The 15,549-nt window shown below is 36.9% G+C and overlaps 1 protein-coding gene across 1 annotated transcript in view; it reads right to left on the bottom strand.

Annotated features, from left to right (window-relative positions):
* Positions 1-15,549, bottom strand: part of INSC (INSC spindle orientation adaptor protein) — a gene marked incomplete at its 3' end in the record, with an annotated part of 100,222 nt that overhangs the window by 20,028 nt on the left and 64,645 nt on the right. Inside the window, exon 7 of the mRNA XM_082318775.1 lies at positions 288-459. Coding sequence (XP_082174901.1) covers positions 288-459 — 172 coding nt within the window. The remainder of the gene's footprint in view (positions 1-287; positions 460-15,549) is intronic.

A 15,549-nucleotide genomic window follows, 5' to 3' on the forward strand; every position in this document is an offset into this window, starting at 1 on the left:
TTACAGACAAAACATGGGAAAAGAGGATACTTTGTGGCTTTAATGGTAGAATTTCACACAGATATTATTTTGACAAATATGCATAAAGTCTATTCAAATATGGACTGGAGTAAAAAATATTATGTAATTGCAGAATACCCTGATTCAGAATTAAAAAGGACTAAGTTCTTTTATATGTTAAGGAAAGAATGGCAAACATTATTTAGGGAATATTTCTAATGAAAGAAAGTCCTACCCCAACCTGTCATTTTAACTGGAAAGACTCGGAAGTCCCATAAAGAACTTACTGACAAGTGCTGTTACAATTTCTTCCATATTTTCCAGAAAGCTGCTGAGATGCTGAGTGAATGTGAGATGTGGAGATGTGATCTGTGCAATAACTGCTGCTGCTTCTGCATGAGTAGCTTCAGAATGGGTGTTATCAGTAAGAATGTCAGCCAGGCACAGTATCCCATCAACCTATGGAAAAACAACAGGTATCGCTTGGAAATACTCCAGGAAATACTTTTGCAACCAAAGATGGGTTTACAGTTCTCTTGGCTGTGATGAAACGACTCGGTTTATTTTCAAAAATGACTTAAACCTGGTGGCATTTATGACATAAGAAGTTTCAGTTTAGCAAATACAAATGAGTTCAGCATAAAACTTTGTTGATCAGCAGAAAGTCTTGCATTTCCTTCTCCATTAATGCTTCTGGTGAACTGATTTTGGTCAAACAAACAAGTCTTGTCTGACAGACGTCTCAAGTTAAACATTAATCCAAAAATAAGCTCTGACAAGCAAGTGCTAATTGCCACAGCCAATGATCAGAGCTTTTAGAAATTTCACTGAGTAACTGTTCTAAAAACTGGCCTTATTTATTTATTTATTTGAAGTTCAGAAGAAATGTGGGGTCAATTGCCTTATATTTTGCTTAGACGCTTTATAGATACAAAGAGGAGTTATGAAGGTTTAGCACTGAAATATACTTTAACAGTCAAACAAAAAAAAAACCCACATTTGTGTTGTACACTCACCAAGACTCTTTCTTAGGTCTGTTGTTCAGACTGCATTCTCTGTCTGTTCAAAGCTTCCTCAGAACATGCACGTTAAGTCCTATCCATTATCTCCACAAAGGGTATTTAGCAAATCTCTTATTCATGTTTTTGTTATTTATTAATACAGAATGTTGAGTTATCTTAATTACTTATCCTGAAATGGGCATGAATTAAATTATTTGATAAGCACTGACAGTTACTGTATTTTACAAGAAAAGCTCTCAGATTGATGGGAGCAAAAATTACCCTCTGGAAGATCATTCATTGGGATGCACTTTTTAATAGGCAATAGACTATATCATTGGAACTCTAATAACATAGATAAATACAAAAGAAATTATATCTCTATTTTTCCTCAGATTACAAATGGGATTTAGTATAGAAGCTCAAGTACTGGCAAGAAGAGGAAGAATAAATTTTCAACATTAAACTTTTTCTTGACAAGCTTTCAACATTAATCTACCTACACCAAAATATTTCCTCCTAGTTATGGCAGAATTCTACAGCTTGAAACAGCAGATTCACATAATTCACTTGGCTTCAAGGTATATTAATAGATCTCAGTGTCAAGAATTAATATATGTCCTCACAAGATGATTTAGTAGCCAAAGTGTGCTAGACAATATCATATGCAAAAACCCCCAACTTTGTCACCTTGAAATCTCCCCAGATCACACCTTGTCTGGGGTCCAAAGGACGCTAATACCAACAGTCAGTATAAAAAGTTAAATATATTCCAAGGCATTAAAAAAATACTTCACAAGAAACTTCTTCAAAGATCTGGTAACAGGATACAGCAATCTTCAGCTCTAAATTTACTGGTTAAAATTCAGTTGGCCAACTCTTATTCAATGACCTCGACAAAATGACTTTAGAGTAGTTTTATGCTATTTCAGAACAAGTAATGGCTTATGAAAGGCTGGTACAAGCACACGGTTAGATTTTTCCATCACCACTGATTGTTTATATCTACACTATAAAATACAAGCTTCTAACAATATGAGGGCTGTACTCAACTTTTAAATTACATATTTGGTTTTTTTTATTTGCTAAGTAATTGTTTTTGGAAATTGGGAGTTGCTGGATTGTAAATAGAAGTGGATATATGTTTTTATTCAGCATAAAGATAAAATACATATTTTGGACCCATGAAAGCCAGCACTAGTTAGTTTTTCTCCTTTCTATTCAGAATCATGTAAAATACTAACAAATTCAGCCTAAAATTTGCTCTATACACTTTTGTCTCCCATCTTAAATATAGAAAATAAAATAAAATAATTCTACTCCAGCAGGCAACCCCATTTATAAGTGTCTAGCAATAAATTTTAAAATGACAGGGGAACAATCTAATAAAAGCACTTTAACATCCAAAAAGAAATTGCTGCTCAAAGCATTTTTATAATTAGCTTTCACACTGAAAGGAACTTTGGATGGCTGCCCTGTTTTCTGTTTAATTTTGGTGAAGTAATCAGCTAAATGTCAAATCTGTTCATCACCTTGGCAATACAAAAGAACCAGTTAGCCAGATAATGCAAACAAATGAATTCTATGAATGCAACAAGATGCTGTGTAGACCCTGCATTTGAGGAATGGCGTTCAGTAAATGCTTGATCACTAATATTTCAATATTGATAACTGGAAAAATGCCAGGAACTTACATCCTTATAAGCATAGCCCTGTTATAGAAACTTAATCCAAGTGACAAAATAAATACGTGACCACTTTACTGCATAGATCAATTCTTCTGAAAGGAAATAATTTCTTTTCTCTGCAACAGGAAAGAATGAGTTCTGGGACAGCCCTCTTCTTTCTTCAGTGTACCTGTTCTTCCTCCTAAAAGTAGTAAATAAAACTAGACATCTATTAAAGATACCAAGACTGAAGTTGGGATGAATTGCATTAGTGACTTCATGATTTGAAATATTACATACAATAACAGTCTTAACTCTGCCTTCCACAAGGAGGTTCAAGGCAGGCTTTCCATGCCACTCCAGGAACCAAGACCCATTGCTTTCTTTTTAATAATGTCTGTCTTTATTTGTATAAAATGCTGCCAAAGGCCTTTTCTCATACTATGACTTTCTCTAACATTCCTGTTTGCCCACTCTCAACACTCAGATGATCTCTACATATTGGTAAACTTTCTCAAAGTTTTTTTTTTTGCATTCTCTAAATTCTCTAAATTCTCTAAATTCTCTAATCTCCCACGTCATCTTGCTGAGACTTACAGGCTATCAGCTGACTGTCAAATCCATGTTAACACTATCAGCCTACAACTGGGTGCTTCTGGTAAGTAGCACCAGCAGATTGCAAAGCAGTTTTAAAGGAAGAATGGAAGGGAAATGCTGAGATCCAGATATAAGACAGCAAATGTGGAAACAAAATCACAGAGGGGATCACCTCTTAAATGTTGCCTCAACCTTCCCAAGAGGGTAGAGGATAATTTCAAAAGCAGAGGCTGCATTAAACAGTCAAGAACTGACAGATCAGAGTTGTGTTTGTTTTACCTTTTCACACACGTTGTGTATTAGCACCTCCAACTTGAAGCTAGGACAGGTTAACTATATAGGTGAAGACATGAACATTAGCAGACTAAATAGAGACTGCATAGATGGATAAAAACCCAAAGACATTAAAATTTATAGGATGAGGAAGAGGGAGACAGAGAGGGAAGGAAGGAAAAATTATCATATTCAGAAAATGTTTGAATCCCCTGCTCAGCATTCTTTGAACACAATCTACTTCACTCCCCAGACCATTGCATGAACCATGAAGTCACTCCACTATTTTGCAACCCCACTGAAAATGTCATCCAGCAGAATCCAGATACCATTATTTTGATGACTTGTTGCTCCTGAAATGAATTCCTGATCGTTAAGGCTGAGGTATATCCTGTGTCAACTTCTGTAACTTATTCTGCACCTGTAGAAGGCCTACAAGTCTTGTTTAATTTCTACATTGAAAGAAAGGAAGGGAAAAGGACAAAAATATTCTACCTTGCACACAATGATCTTTCATATTTGAACAGTTGCCCTGCCAAGTGCTCGGCAGATAAAAACTTCCTTAGTTCCACTAACTGAGAACTGTGCTGATTTATACCAGATGAAGATTTGGTCAGCTATTTTTAAAGTGAGATGATATATTAATAGAGTGATGCCATTAAAATGTCCACAAATACTATTCCAAGTAATCAAAGCTACTGCAGCAATTCCATGGCAGCAGCAGTGACCAGTGAACAAAACTGCAATGGTTTTTATAACTACTGCTGTATAACAGTGGCCATGGGACCTAATTTATAAGCCATATTGTATACTCTACAGAATAGTGTGGGGCTGAATAAAGGTTGAATGGTTCCTATCTCAGTAGTTTTAAAACTGCTGGTGATAACCTTAGCTTTGTATCTAAATTGGCTGTGAGTGGGTGCTTTGGTTCGTGGCAACTTCAACTAAAGCTTCCCTTTTAAACTTCGCTCCTTCAGAATGTGGTCAAGCTAATGAAGAGGTATTTGTTCTTCCTTGTGTTTAGCCATCAAGGGGCAGTGTGAAGATGATCTGATCTATATGAGGAATGTTGTTATATGGCAAGAAAAAAAAATTCTCAACCTTCTCTGAAAATAAAAGGAGACAGTTGGCTGTATCAGCTTAAAGGGTGCATTAAATGTTGCAATACCTAAATAGCAACCTTACAGCCATGCTGCAGGAAGAAACAAACTGCAGAGCAAGATGAAATAACAAGTTCCTTATTCCGGGCTGACTAGGAGTGAAAGGATAAATAGTATTTCTATTAGCATAAATAGTTTTCTCCCTACTAGACCTAGGAAAAGCAGTCAAGTAGTCACCTCACACTGCATATTCTTTTGCACTCCGAGATGCTCTAAGCTTGTTGCAGATAAAAAATAAAACTGTTTGTCAAAGAGGTAATAGAGAATAAGTCATTTTACAGAAAGAATGGACAAAATCAATAAGATCAACATCCAGGCTTCTTTCTTGTCTTCACTTCAAGGATAAGGGAATAGCTGGCTTTGAACTCCCTCAATTTTGAGGATTGATATGAAGGGTGAGACAGTCTTTTAAAGTATTATTTCTGTAGCTGATAAAAGAAGCCAGGAACTGCACTGCTATTAGCCTAGCAGCTTACATATTCCCATTCCCATAAATCACAGCTTACATTGCTTCAAACTACCGTCTACAAGCATAGGTGAACCACCCAAGCATACATTCAACTTTCGTGATCTACTCCTCACATGCCTCCTATTCTACACGATAGCTGCTGAGTGGCTACAAAGGGTGGAAGGAGAAGAGACTGCAACGGAATTCACTTGCAGTTATGTAGAAGTCATCTGTAGTTGCGACCCTTCTACTCAACCACTGTTGGTGTTTATAGAATTGGGATGCATTGATAAAACAGAAGGAAAACTACTGAGCACAAATGAGTACAGTGGCTTGGAAAAAAAAAAGACATTTGCAACGGCCTTTGTACTCATCATTTGTTACATTCTCTTATTCTGTCACAGCTAAAAGACAATCACAATAATGACTGTGTTAGCAGTAATCTCAGGAGCATGTAAAAACAGGGGAGAACTATTTGTGTTCCCATATGATAAAGTTAGAGATTAAATTCTTCAAGTTATGTGACACATCACAGAAGCCAAAGGTTTCTCAGCTTCTTTTGCCCTACATTTTGGAGGGCTGGATATACTGGCTTGTTTTTAAGTTGCAGGAATCTATTCCTATTTGTAGGATTTTCTTGATATCTGCATTACAAATTCCAGAAAGTATATACTTGTTTCTTTTAAATAATGGATAAGGCTTTATATATTATACTTTGGGGTCTGAATTTCATTAAAATGAAGCCACACAGACACAAAAAGGACTCAGGAACAAGATGAGAGGAACTGTCATGTGTTATATAAGAATGCTGAACAAGATACTAGGACCTGAAGTCTGAATTAGGGAAAGACCATACATTAGTAGTTTTCACATAGCCCTCATTTTTATTTACCCTGGGGGATCATAGTCTGAGAAAAAGAAAAAAAAAACACCTCAACTCTTCCTATAAACAAACAGGGGCTCCAGGGTTATGCATAGCAGGGCACTCCAGAAAATGAGATGTGCTCACTGAAAAAAACATGCTCCGATCATCTAGTTTTAAATAAATAATGTCACAGACACTTCATTGCATGAGGGCATATTCTCAAACACCTGGTGCCTGCTATTTAAAAACAAGAACAGTCTTTCAACATGTTCGATTACTTTGTATCATTTAGTTTTTGGTGTGACACCATGGGTTTTATTTTCAAGAAGTGTCTGTTAGTGTACTTCTTCGTGAGAAAAAAAAAATCCTATGCATGCCACATTTTTAGAGGACCCTCTTCATCTATTACAATAATGAGAAAATGCCTCTATCCAAAAAGAGCAGCATGGAGGTCACAGCCAGAGAATCAGTCATTATCAGCTAATCTAACTCTTCATAGTGTCTTTCTTCTCTCAGGAAAAGTATCTGATAATCTTCCTGCTAGACTTCTGGATGTGTTTGAGTCAGTACTTTCAAACCTTAGCATGATTATGCTAAAGAGTTAATAAAAGGGCTTATTATTATTAATTATTACTGTAATTTCACATACAAATTCTCCTCTCATCAGGTTAAAATTCTTGAACAGTTCATTACACCATGAAGTTAGAAACAAACGTCACCCTAACCTATGCTCAAAGTATGACAATCTAAACACCACAGAAGAAAGTAGAGAGTTAGATTGGAAAGGTAGAGAAGGAGCAACGGAGATAGCACAGGATGTCGCTTTTTTTACTGGTACTTTAAATATGAGATTCTGCAAATCTATTCAGAAACAGATCCTTACACAAACAATTTTCCTGCAAATATTTCTCATTTCAAAGGTGTCAGTCAGTTTAGCGTAAAAATATCCAGAGTCTTTGAACTGCAAGGCCTCTACAGTATTTGAATCACATGTACATTAATTAAACACACCATAACAGTTGGACATTTATCTAATAGAATGTATTAAATATATACAGCAACTTGTTCAGAAAAATGCTTTTATGTCTAAATTCACATAATTGCCAGTGCTTCAGCCATGTTGTTCTTTCTAAAACTTTTTGTTGCTTTTAAGACAAGCGCTATAAGGCACCAATAATTGTTTGCTACATTCATTACTTCACAAAGGCTGTTTAATTATTTTACTACATTAATTAATAATTATTTACATTATTAATAATATATAATATATAATAGAGTATATAATATAATAGTAAGCAATTAATTAATTAGCTCCAGAACCAACCTTGTATATGCCAGATTTTTATGGGCAGAGAATTTTTATAAGCAAGTTATAGAGCTTTATGATAGCCATTTATAATGAAAACACTCACAGCACTTTAGCTGTAAAACTTTTGGTGAGCAACTCAATAAGAGTCCATTCATTTTGTAATAACAACAGAGGAAATTGCTACCCTTATTCAAACAAGAATTTCAAAAAAGTAAAAAAGTAGCAGTTTTCATCTGGAGAAAATTGATGGAAATTTACTGGCTGCAGCAGACTCAAGCTATTTGGTCCTAAGATTCCTCTCCTCACAGTTCGGAAAATCTCCTTGAGTCTCCTACAAACATTGATTTATTTCTATGACTGCAGTGGCAATAAAATAATTTCAGAATTGCTTTAAGCATAAGAAATTCAAGTTTAAGATCAGCTGTTTGCATGGAATCTTTATGAGCAGTCAGAGGTCTACTATGAGCCATCAGGTAAAATGATCTCAGAGGTTTTTCTCTCCATTAACACCTCCCAGTACTGCTCTTTGGTCAAATATAGTTGCTATATTGATTCTATATTAGAAGAAATAAAGACAATGCTAAGAGACTGACAAAATGGAATATTTTTACAAGCTGAATTTTTATTTTTCTACTACTCAATATTGTTTACTGCCTTACCAGGTCTCAATATAAATAAGCATCCTTATCGAAGATAATAAACATATATATTTAAAGTTAAGCTAGTGTTTGAATGCTGCATTGAAGGAGGAACAAATCCACATATTTGGTTACACTTTCAGTAGAGATTATTTTTTTAGCAAGCAAAGATAGTTACAACATAGCACTTTGATACAGGAGCAGTTCCAGTCTCTGTTCAAAATCGTATTTGCAAGTCAGGCTTATTTTTATAAACTGCTCTCACATCAGAAAACCATATCAGAACTCACTGAAAATAAATTTACCTAGTGATCAGATTCCAGCTTCAATAGCCCAGGATCTTCTCTTGTTATTTTAGATGGAAAAATGCGTAAGCCTTATGTTATGACAAAGATAAAACCTCAACTTGCCATATTTTAGCTAAGAAGCTGCACAGATCTGGGAAAACAAGCATGTCGTTGAGGAAGGTCCCAAATACTGTTCTGATTCTGTCATCCAGTCACTGCCTTTTTTTTGAATAGGGTACCTAATCTATGAGCCAGTTTGTCCACTCTTAGAATAATACAAGAGATGTTATGAGAGAAGGAACCTAACAACTAGTAAGTACAAAATATTAGAATTCCCCAGTAACACTCAAGGTTCACTTCACATAAGCAGTAAAAACTCTCATTCCATATTCCAAACCAACCTAATCCTTCAGATCTGTAAAGCCCAAGTCTGGGCTAGAAATTTCATGTGATCGGGCTTCATTCTGCCACCTGCCAGTCCATAAATAACACAAGAGCCACTGCAGGTCTTCATAGAACGGTACAGGGCTTCCCCTGGCTCCAGGAGAGGCTCCCAGGATTAGGACCTTTTCTCTTCTGTTTCAGAGGGAAGCACAGATAACGTCATGGGATATCTAAAAGAGACACTAGAAACGCGTGACAACTAGAAAACAGGGGTATAAACATGTCACTCTGAAATCAGAACTACCAAACACTTGCGGCCAAAGAACGTAACTTTAGATCAAAGTATACCAAACTTCTAGAAAGAGTTCAAATTCTGTTAAAGATCAAAGAGTCTGGGGGAAAGAAAATGCTGTTTAGAAGGACAGTGCCTAGCTAGACACTAGAATGAAATAGTGGCTTACTGGATTCTCTCCTGAGACTAGCTTGCAGTGCACTCTCCCTTTCCAACAGCACTAACAAACAATAAATGTCTTTTGCTTGGGAATCTATTTTAGAATAATTCAGATTGTAAATAAAATATTAAAACAGAAATATTTTTACAATATTTCAGCTCTACAGCTGACAAAGAACAAAAGGAAGAAATAATTATGGACATGTTTCTATTTATATTAGGATTGGAAGTTCTTTCAGTCACCTCTCACAGTACAGCTGTGTCCAGCTTCATTGGGCAGCAGGTAGAGCCCTGGTCATATTCTTCTCGCCCTTGGGAAAGTGTTGCAACAAGACTGAGCTAACGCTGTAAGCAATAATAGCAACTGTTAGGAAAAGCCAGCGCAAAGTCTGTGTTATATCATTCCCACTATTTTTTACCAGAGATGAATTCAGCATATTTTTGAAATTTACTTTGATGTCTGATGAAGATGGTAAGCTATACAAAACAAGAATCAACATAAATGAATTATGCCAAATTCAAAGTCAACAAGGATTCAGGGGGAAAAAGAATAATCAGTGCAAATAATTTTTTAAAAAACCCACACATTTTATTCTTGCTTATCACTAGATTAGTAGCCTCCAAACAAAAAGTACAGGCCAATATCTCTTACACATTTTCTTTTGCTCTCTACATCCAACTTACTTAGAAGTAGAGATGTTCTAGTAAAGATCATTCAAAACTTTGTCTTGGACTGAGTCTCTAGTGTGCTAAGAACCACTGTCTCTCTCACTTTCCATGAACAAAGAGCATGCTACAGGCTTAGTCTCACTCAAAATGTGTGATATGTGCTTTGCAATTCAGGCACATTAATCATATGACAAACACAAGTCTTATCGTTCCCCAGTGAAGTTAGGAGCCATCAATAAAAGTTTTTCCACAGGATCAAGACCTAGTTGAGCTAAGAACTGTTCCACATCCCATGTTGTCCCAAATTTCACTATAGGTCTTTACAGTTATGAATACGCTCAGTCTGCCTAGACATCTAGATGTTCTGTTCACAGTGCCTGCTCTGAAGTTCTGTTTAATAACCTAAACAATGGTTGTTACATTGAACAAGTGGGGTTTTGTTCTCAAAATATTTATAGAATTGTCAGTTCTTGAAGAGGCCTTGTAGGTATGTGCATGTGTACATACAATAGTTAGCATCATAGGGTTTTGGTCTATGACTATGCTTTTTCCTAATTCCCAAATCAAATACGAATAGCATTTTTTTCCATATTGTTCCACATCAAAATAATTTTGATATTGCCAATAGCAAAGATAGCAGCAACACTGTTGGAGTACTCTAATTAAATGCTTTCACTCAACATCTTCTAGCAGTTCTTCCCGAAAGCCTATGGACAAAAGTTTGTCACAACAATGTGAAAGTTTGTTAACTGTGAGATCTATTAAATATCAGTATGTTTACTAGATGTATCTTCACAGTCCCAAAACCTCTAGGTTACCATTCATATGTACATGATATTGCCCTTGAATATATACAAATTTTAAATGAGTTTCCACCTTGCTTTTCTTTCCTGTCACTGTTATGTCAATCTTAGAAGTTACAATGACTGGTTCACAATTTTAGAGAGTACAGCTTTTACATTTAACATTCAGACCCCAAAGAGAACCTGTATGTTTATAACAGCACTTAGACTTCATCAGAGCAATGCAGAGGGGGTTTTTTAAGTCTTTTTCTGAAACACTTTTTAAACTGCTGTGTAAAGCATCTTCTATCATGCATCCAGGGAATTTAAGAACAACACATTTGCTTCCAATTAGCTGTTGATTTCCACTCAGATCTTCTCCGATCCAAAAATCCATTCGCTGTGAACTCTAGAGATTCATTAGTCACATCACTGAGCAAAAGTACCTTTATAGCAAAGTAGATCCAAACTACCTTCTAGATGGTCCTTGCCATGGCAAAAGCTAAGGCTTCCCATTCCTTATGCACAAAGCCTGCAGGGTGTCTCTTTGTCATATCCATTGCTAGCCATTATGGACTAGTTGCCCAGCTGCAAGAGATATTGGCTGAGCTTTTATTATGGCTTAGATCCTTCGTTGTCTTACTGAAGAGCACCTTAACCAGAGGTAAAATACAGAAGTCATTACAAACCAAGATGAATGGCCAAGGTAAATGCAAGACAGTACCTACTCCAAAGCCCGAAGCATTTTAAGGGAAAGTTCAATCATGTTTCTGTTCAGAACAGCTGGCCACAAACCATTCTGCTTAAAAAAAAAAAGGCGGGCGGGGGGGAAGTCTAATCACTCATCTTTTTATGAGCTTGAACAACTAATCTTCCTTAATTCAATTGTAAATCTTAATCCATGTTACTGAAAAGGTCTTTGATTGTCACACTCTTTCCTATCTCTCTCTATATATGCTATTTTCTCTCTCCTGCAACTCTGAAATACCATTTATTGGTATAGGCTTACCCTGACTGGCTTCTTTTTAGGAGTAGAAGTCAGCACTCATAGCTTTCTTTAACAACTAAGAGGGAAAAGGAAAGAAAAAAGTGTCATCTCTACTTAAAATTACTTCCTTTTCCATTACCACTTTCAGCAATTGCCATACTTTGAGTCTTTTTTTTTTTTTCTGTAAGCAAAATCAATTGTAATTACATGAGTATGTCTCAATTACCTGTCCTTTTTCAGGATGAAAATCTTCATCTGATTAATTGGACTTCTCTGCCCTAATGCCTTCTCCAGTGCCCTAGGTCCTAGGTGCCTTACCTTCTTCACACATTTTGTGGCAAGTCCTTCATTTTGACTAGTTCATACAAGACAGAAATCTTTCTAGCAGGGAAGTGGTAAAACTGTGCCAAAAATTAGATGCAAGTGTGTTATTTCATGTTTAAAGGAGCTTGAAGGGAAGATGAACAGCACACAGCATTTTTACTCAGAGTAACATCAATATCGCTTGCAGTACAACTTAGATGGCAAAGCGAGTACAGTAAAGGTGTAGGGTGTGCTTCTCAACGTAATCTGACCCAGCAGCACGGAAGCGCCATAGGCTGGGGAATTTGAACACTGCCAGTTCCCTGGGGCACAATTCCTCGAAAATCCCCTTCTGAGTAAGGGGAAAAGCAATTTGTTGCAGCCTTTAAACACATACAATAAATTCCTCTAACAGGAGCAGGAAGTCAGGAGACATATGGCTTCATCCATGAGTATTTCCTAGGTGCGATCTTGTGACTTGTAACCCAGTTCTTCTTTCAGGATACAGGATGAGATGGGAGCAATCTTCAGTGAGTAACAAAAAAGGTGTCTTATGGCTTTTAATAATTTTGCTCAGAACAAAACAAATATCTAGCTCAAAAATAAATTGCAAACCTATTCTAGCAGCTCTGATTTGCCTTCTCTTTCATTATATTTCCTTCCTCAGCCTAGACAGTAGTAAATCATATTGGATCAGCCATGAAGTTCATGTCACACATTTGAGGCAGCTTCTTACTCTGGAGTGATTTAATTTTGCTCTCACACCCTATGCTATGAAATGAAGATAAAAATCTACTTACCTACTGCCACATAATGCTTGGATAAATGCCATTGTAATGATGTTACCTATTAGCATTAAAATAAGCAGTCATTTCTCCAGAAATTATAGGAGTATATCTTACACTGAATAGTAACTTAATCAACAGAAAGTCCTGGTGACTTAATGGGATCATTTGCAAAATATAGTACTGCAACAGTGACAGAGCATGCACTTAATAAGCAGCCTCTTCTGCCTAATGACTTTCACATTTATGAAAACAATGCCAAAGTGTGTAAATAAACTGGTCCAATTAGTCATTCTCCCTTTCTTAAACTCTTTCTTGACTGCAAAACAACAGTTACTTGAACATGCTTTCCTGCATCCAGCCTCTCCTTGCAGATCTAAAATAATTCCAGCATGGCCAAAATGTCAAAGCATCCAGTACTTACAATGAAATGTTAAAATAAATGCAAAAAAAAGGGAAGAGGGTGCTAAACCAGTTAAAGATGAAATTTTTCTAGGAACTCAGATCGTCATCCTTGTTAATCACATTTTTCTGATAATACCAGACACTGGGTAGGCATGCAACCTGGAACTGAAATCTGAGCTCAATGGCACTAGGTACACAGGAATGTTATTCTAATTCATTCAATTCTCTTTGGCACTACAAGTCAGTTACTCCCAAAACCCTGCTCACGACAACTATTTGCAGTACATGACTCCTGAGAAAACAATAAACGGAAGATGACACATACATCTTCATTCCCCATGGAGCAGAGTTGACCAGCCTCATAGTAAATAATATATTCTTCAGAGAAATCTGACATTCCATGCACATTGTAACATATCGAGGACTCCACATTACAGGGCGGTTGATCTGCTTACAGCTTATTGTTACTGTCCATTTATTTTTGGTGGTGCTACTGTTAACATTGCCTGAATTTAAAACATTAAAATATGCTCCCTAGAGACTTCCTTCCCACCTACATGACACACATCTGTCATTCCTTCCCCTCTCACTCCTCTCTCACACACCTTACAGCCTGTTCAGACTACTGCATCTAAGGCCAGAGTGCGACTGAAGCAGGAGCCCTGCTTTCCTTCTGTTCACCCTTGCCCCCATGCACACATGCTGCTCTGCTGCTCTTCACTTTCTATCCAAGCTTTTGAGGCTGATACTGTCACTATTCAAGCAGTACTTTCAGGGCAGTAGTAGAGGGTATTGTTCCTCCACTCCCCAGGATGCTCTTTCATTAGGTGTTGCTTAAGGTTTTTGAACTAAGGCAGCTAAAGCAGAGGGTCTATCCTGTAGGAAAAAGGCCCTCACACTATCCAGAATTTGTTGTGAATAGATAGATAAAAGCTCAGAGAGCCTAAACTTTTCAAATTAAAAGCCCAGTTGATAGGTAAGAGTTCTTGATTTAGGAGAACATTTAAGTTGTGCATTGCTTTGGTCCTCATAGACCTACCTTCCTGAATCAGCGCCTGAAGTCCTAAACTCGGGGTAGATTTGGGCAAGCTTTACCCAGCAGCAACAGAAACTTTGCTGTAATTCCAGCCTCCACTGGGTGCCACTATTGCATAACGCAATGTGGGGATTACACTGCATGAGTCAACAAATTGGCAAAAACGACTTTCAACTTGCACTTCACTCTAGTGAAGTTTTCAAACCATATTCGGAGAGTTATCACTCATTTTTATGTCCTTAAAATGCCATATGATAATCCTTTTAGAGACAGAAATACAAGGAGGATTTAATTCTTCCTAGATCACCACAGCTAAAAGACTCAAATGCAGAAGTGCTCAGATTCTTTCCTGGTTTTGTACTTGAATAAGCCTTTTAGCCCCATGAGCCCCTGTTCCTCCATGCTGAGCGATAATTAACTTAGCACCCTATTTTGACCTATCTTTTTTAACCTCTGAAGGGACAATAACCACGTCTCCATCTCAAGTGCTTTGATGGGAGCTTAACTACCACCAGGGTAAAACCTTGCCACAAACCCATAGGTAATGTTAACGACGCTCACTTAGTGAGTGTTCTTAAACCGTGTGCACATCAGAAGGATGGCAGTAAAGCTGAAAATACATTAACAGCCTACCTTTGAATTTAATGGCAATTAAGTATTAGTTTTACAGAACGGATGTAAGTTCCATTTGATTGTCGGTGGATATCCACAACTTGCTAGATACCAAATTTCATTCTGGTGACTTAGCCTGGAATCCAAAAATACTAAAGTTTAACGTTATGAATCACTTTCAAAAATTCTGGCCAGACAACGTAGTCACCTTTAGTCTGTCTATTTCACAGCATCCCTGCACTCGGATTTTGCTTTATTTCCTTTTCCCAGGCCTCTGATAAATAAAATAAATAAATAAATAATATAAGGATTTAATTTCAGTTTTACCTAATGGAAGATTTTGAGAGCGTACACTAAACATGAAAAATCCTTACAGACAAAAGACTGTTATAAGCAGATTTCATGCTATCCTTCCATACTGAAATCATTTGTCATAGCATTCATTTGACAGAACTGACATAACCACAATTGTTTCAAGTTGCTGAAGACAGGGGAAGCAGTATCTCAGAGTTTATGAAGCCTACCTTTGTAACTTCTGGTCTTTCCTCTCACTCCTCTCAACAGTCTTGTCTGGTAGACAGTTAGTGGCTTTGATAAGAACAGAAGTCTCTATAGCCATTGATCTTTGAAAGGATCTTAGCCTTTTTCTAGCAGAAATCCAAAACACTTTCTTGAAATTCTGCTATATTCTCACACGGATTTTCCTGCAAGCAGAGGCTTGTGTGACTCTGCCAACATTGGTTGTGTTATCACAGAGACGGACAAAAAAGGAGAATGTGTAAGCAGTTGTCTGGCAGTACAGGCTCCTCTAGGCCAAAGAAGATGTAGCAGGAAGAGAGAAAGAAAGAGACTATATGACAAACCAGGGAGATCAACAGAAGCAAAAAGC

This window comes from Platalea leucorodia, assembly GCF_965183815.1.
Source record: "Platalea leucorodia genome assembly, chromosome: 7".
Classification (NCBI taxonomy): Eukaryota; Metazoa; Chordata; class Aves; order Pelecaniformes; family Threskiornithidae; genus Platalea; species Platalea leucorodia.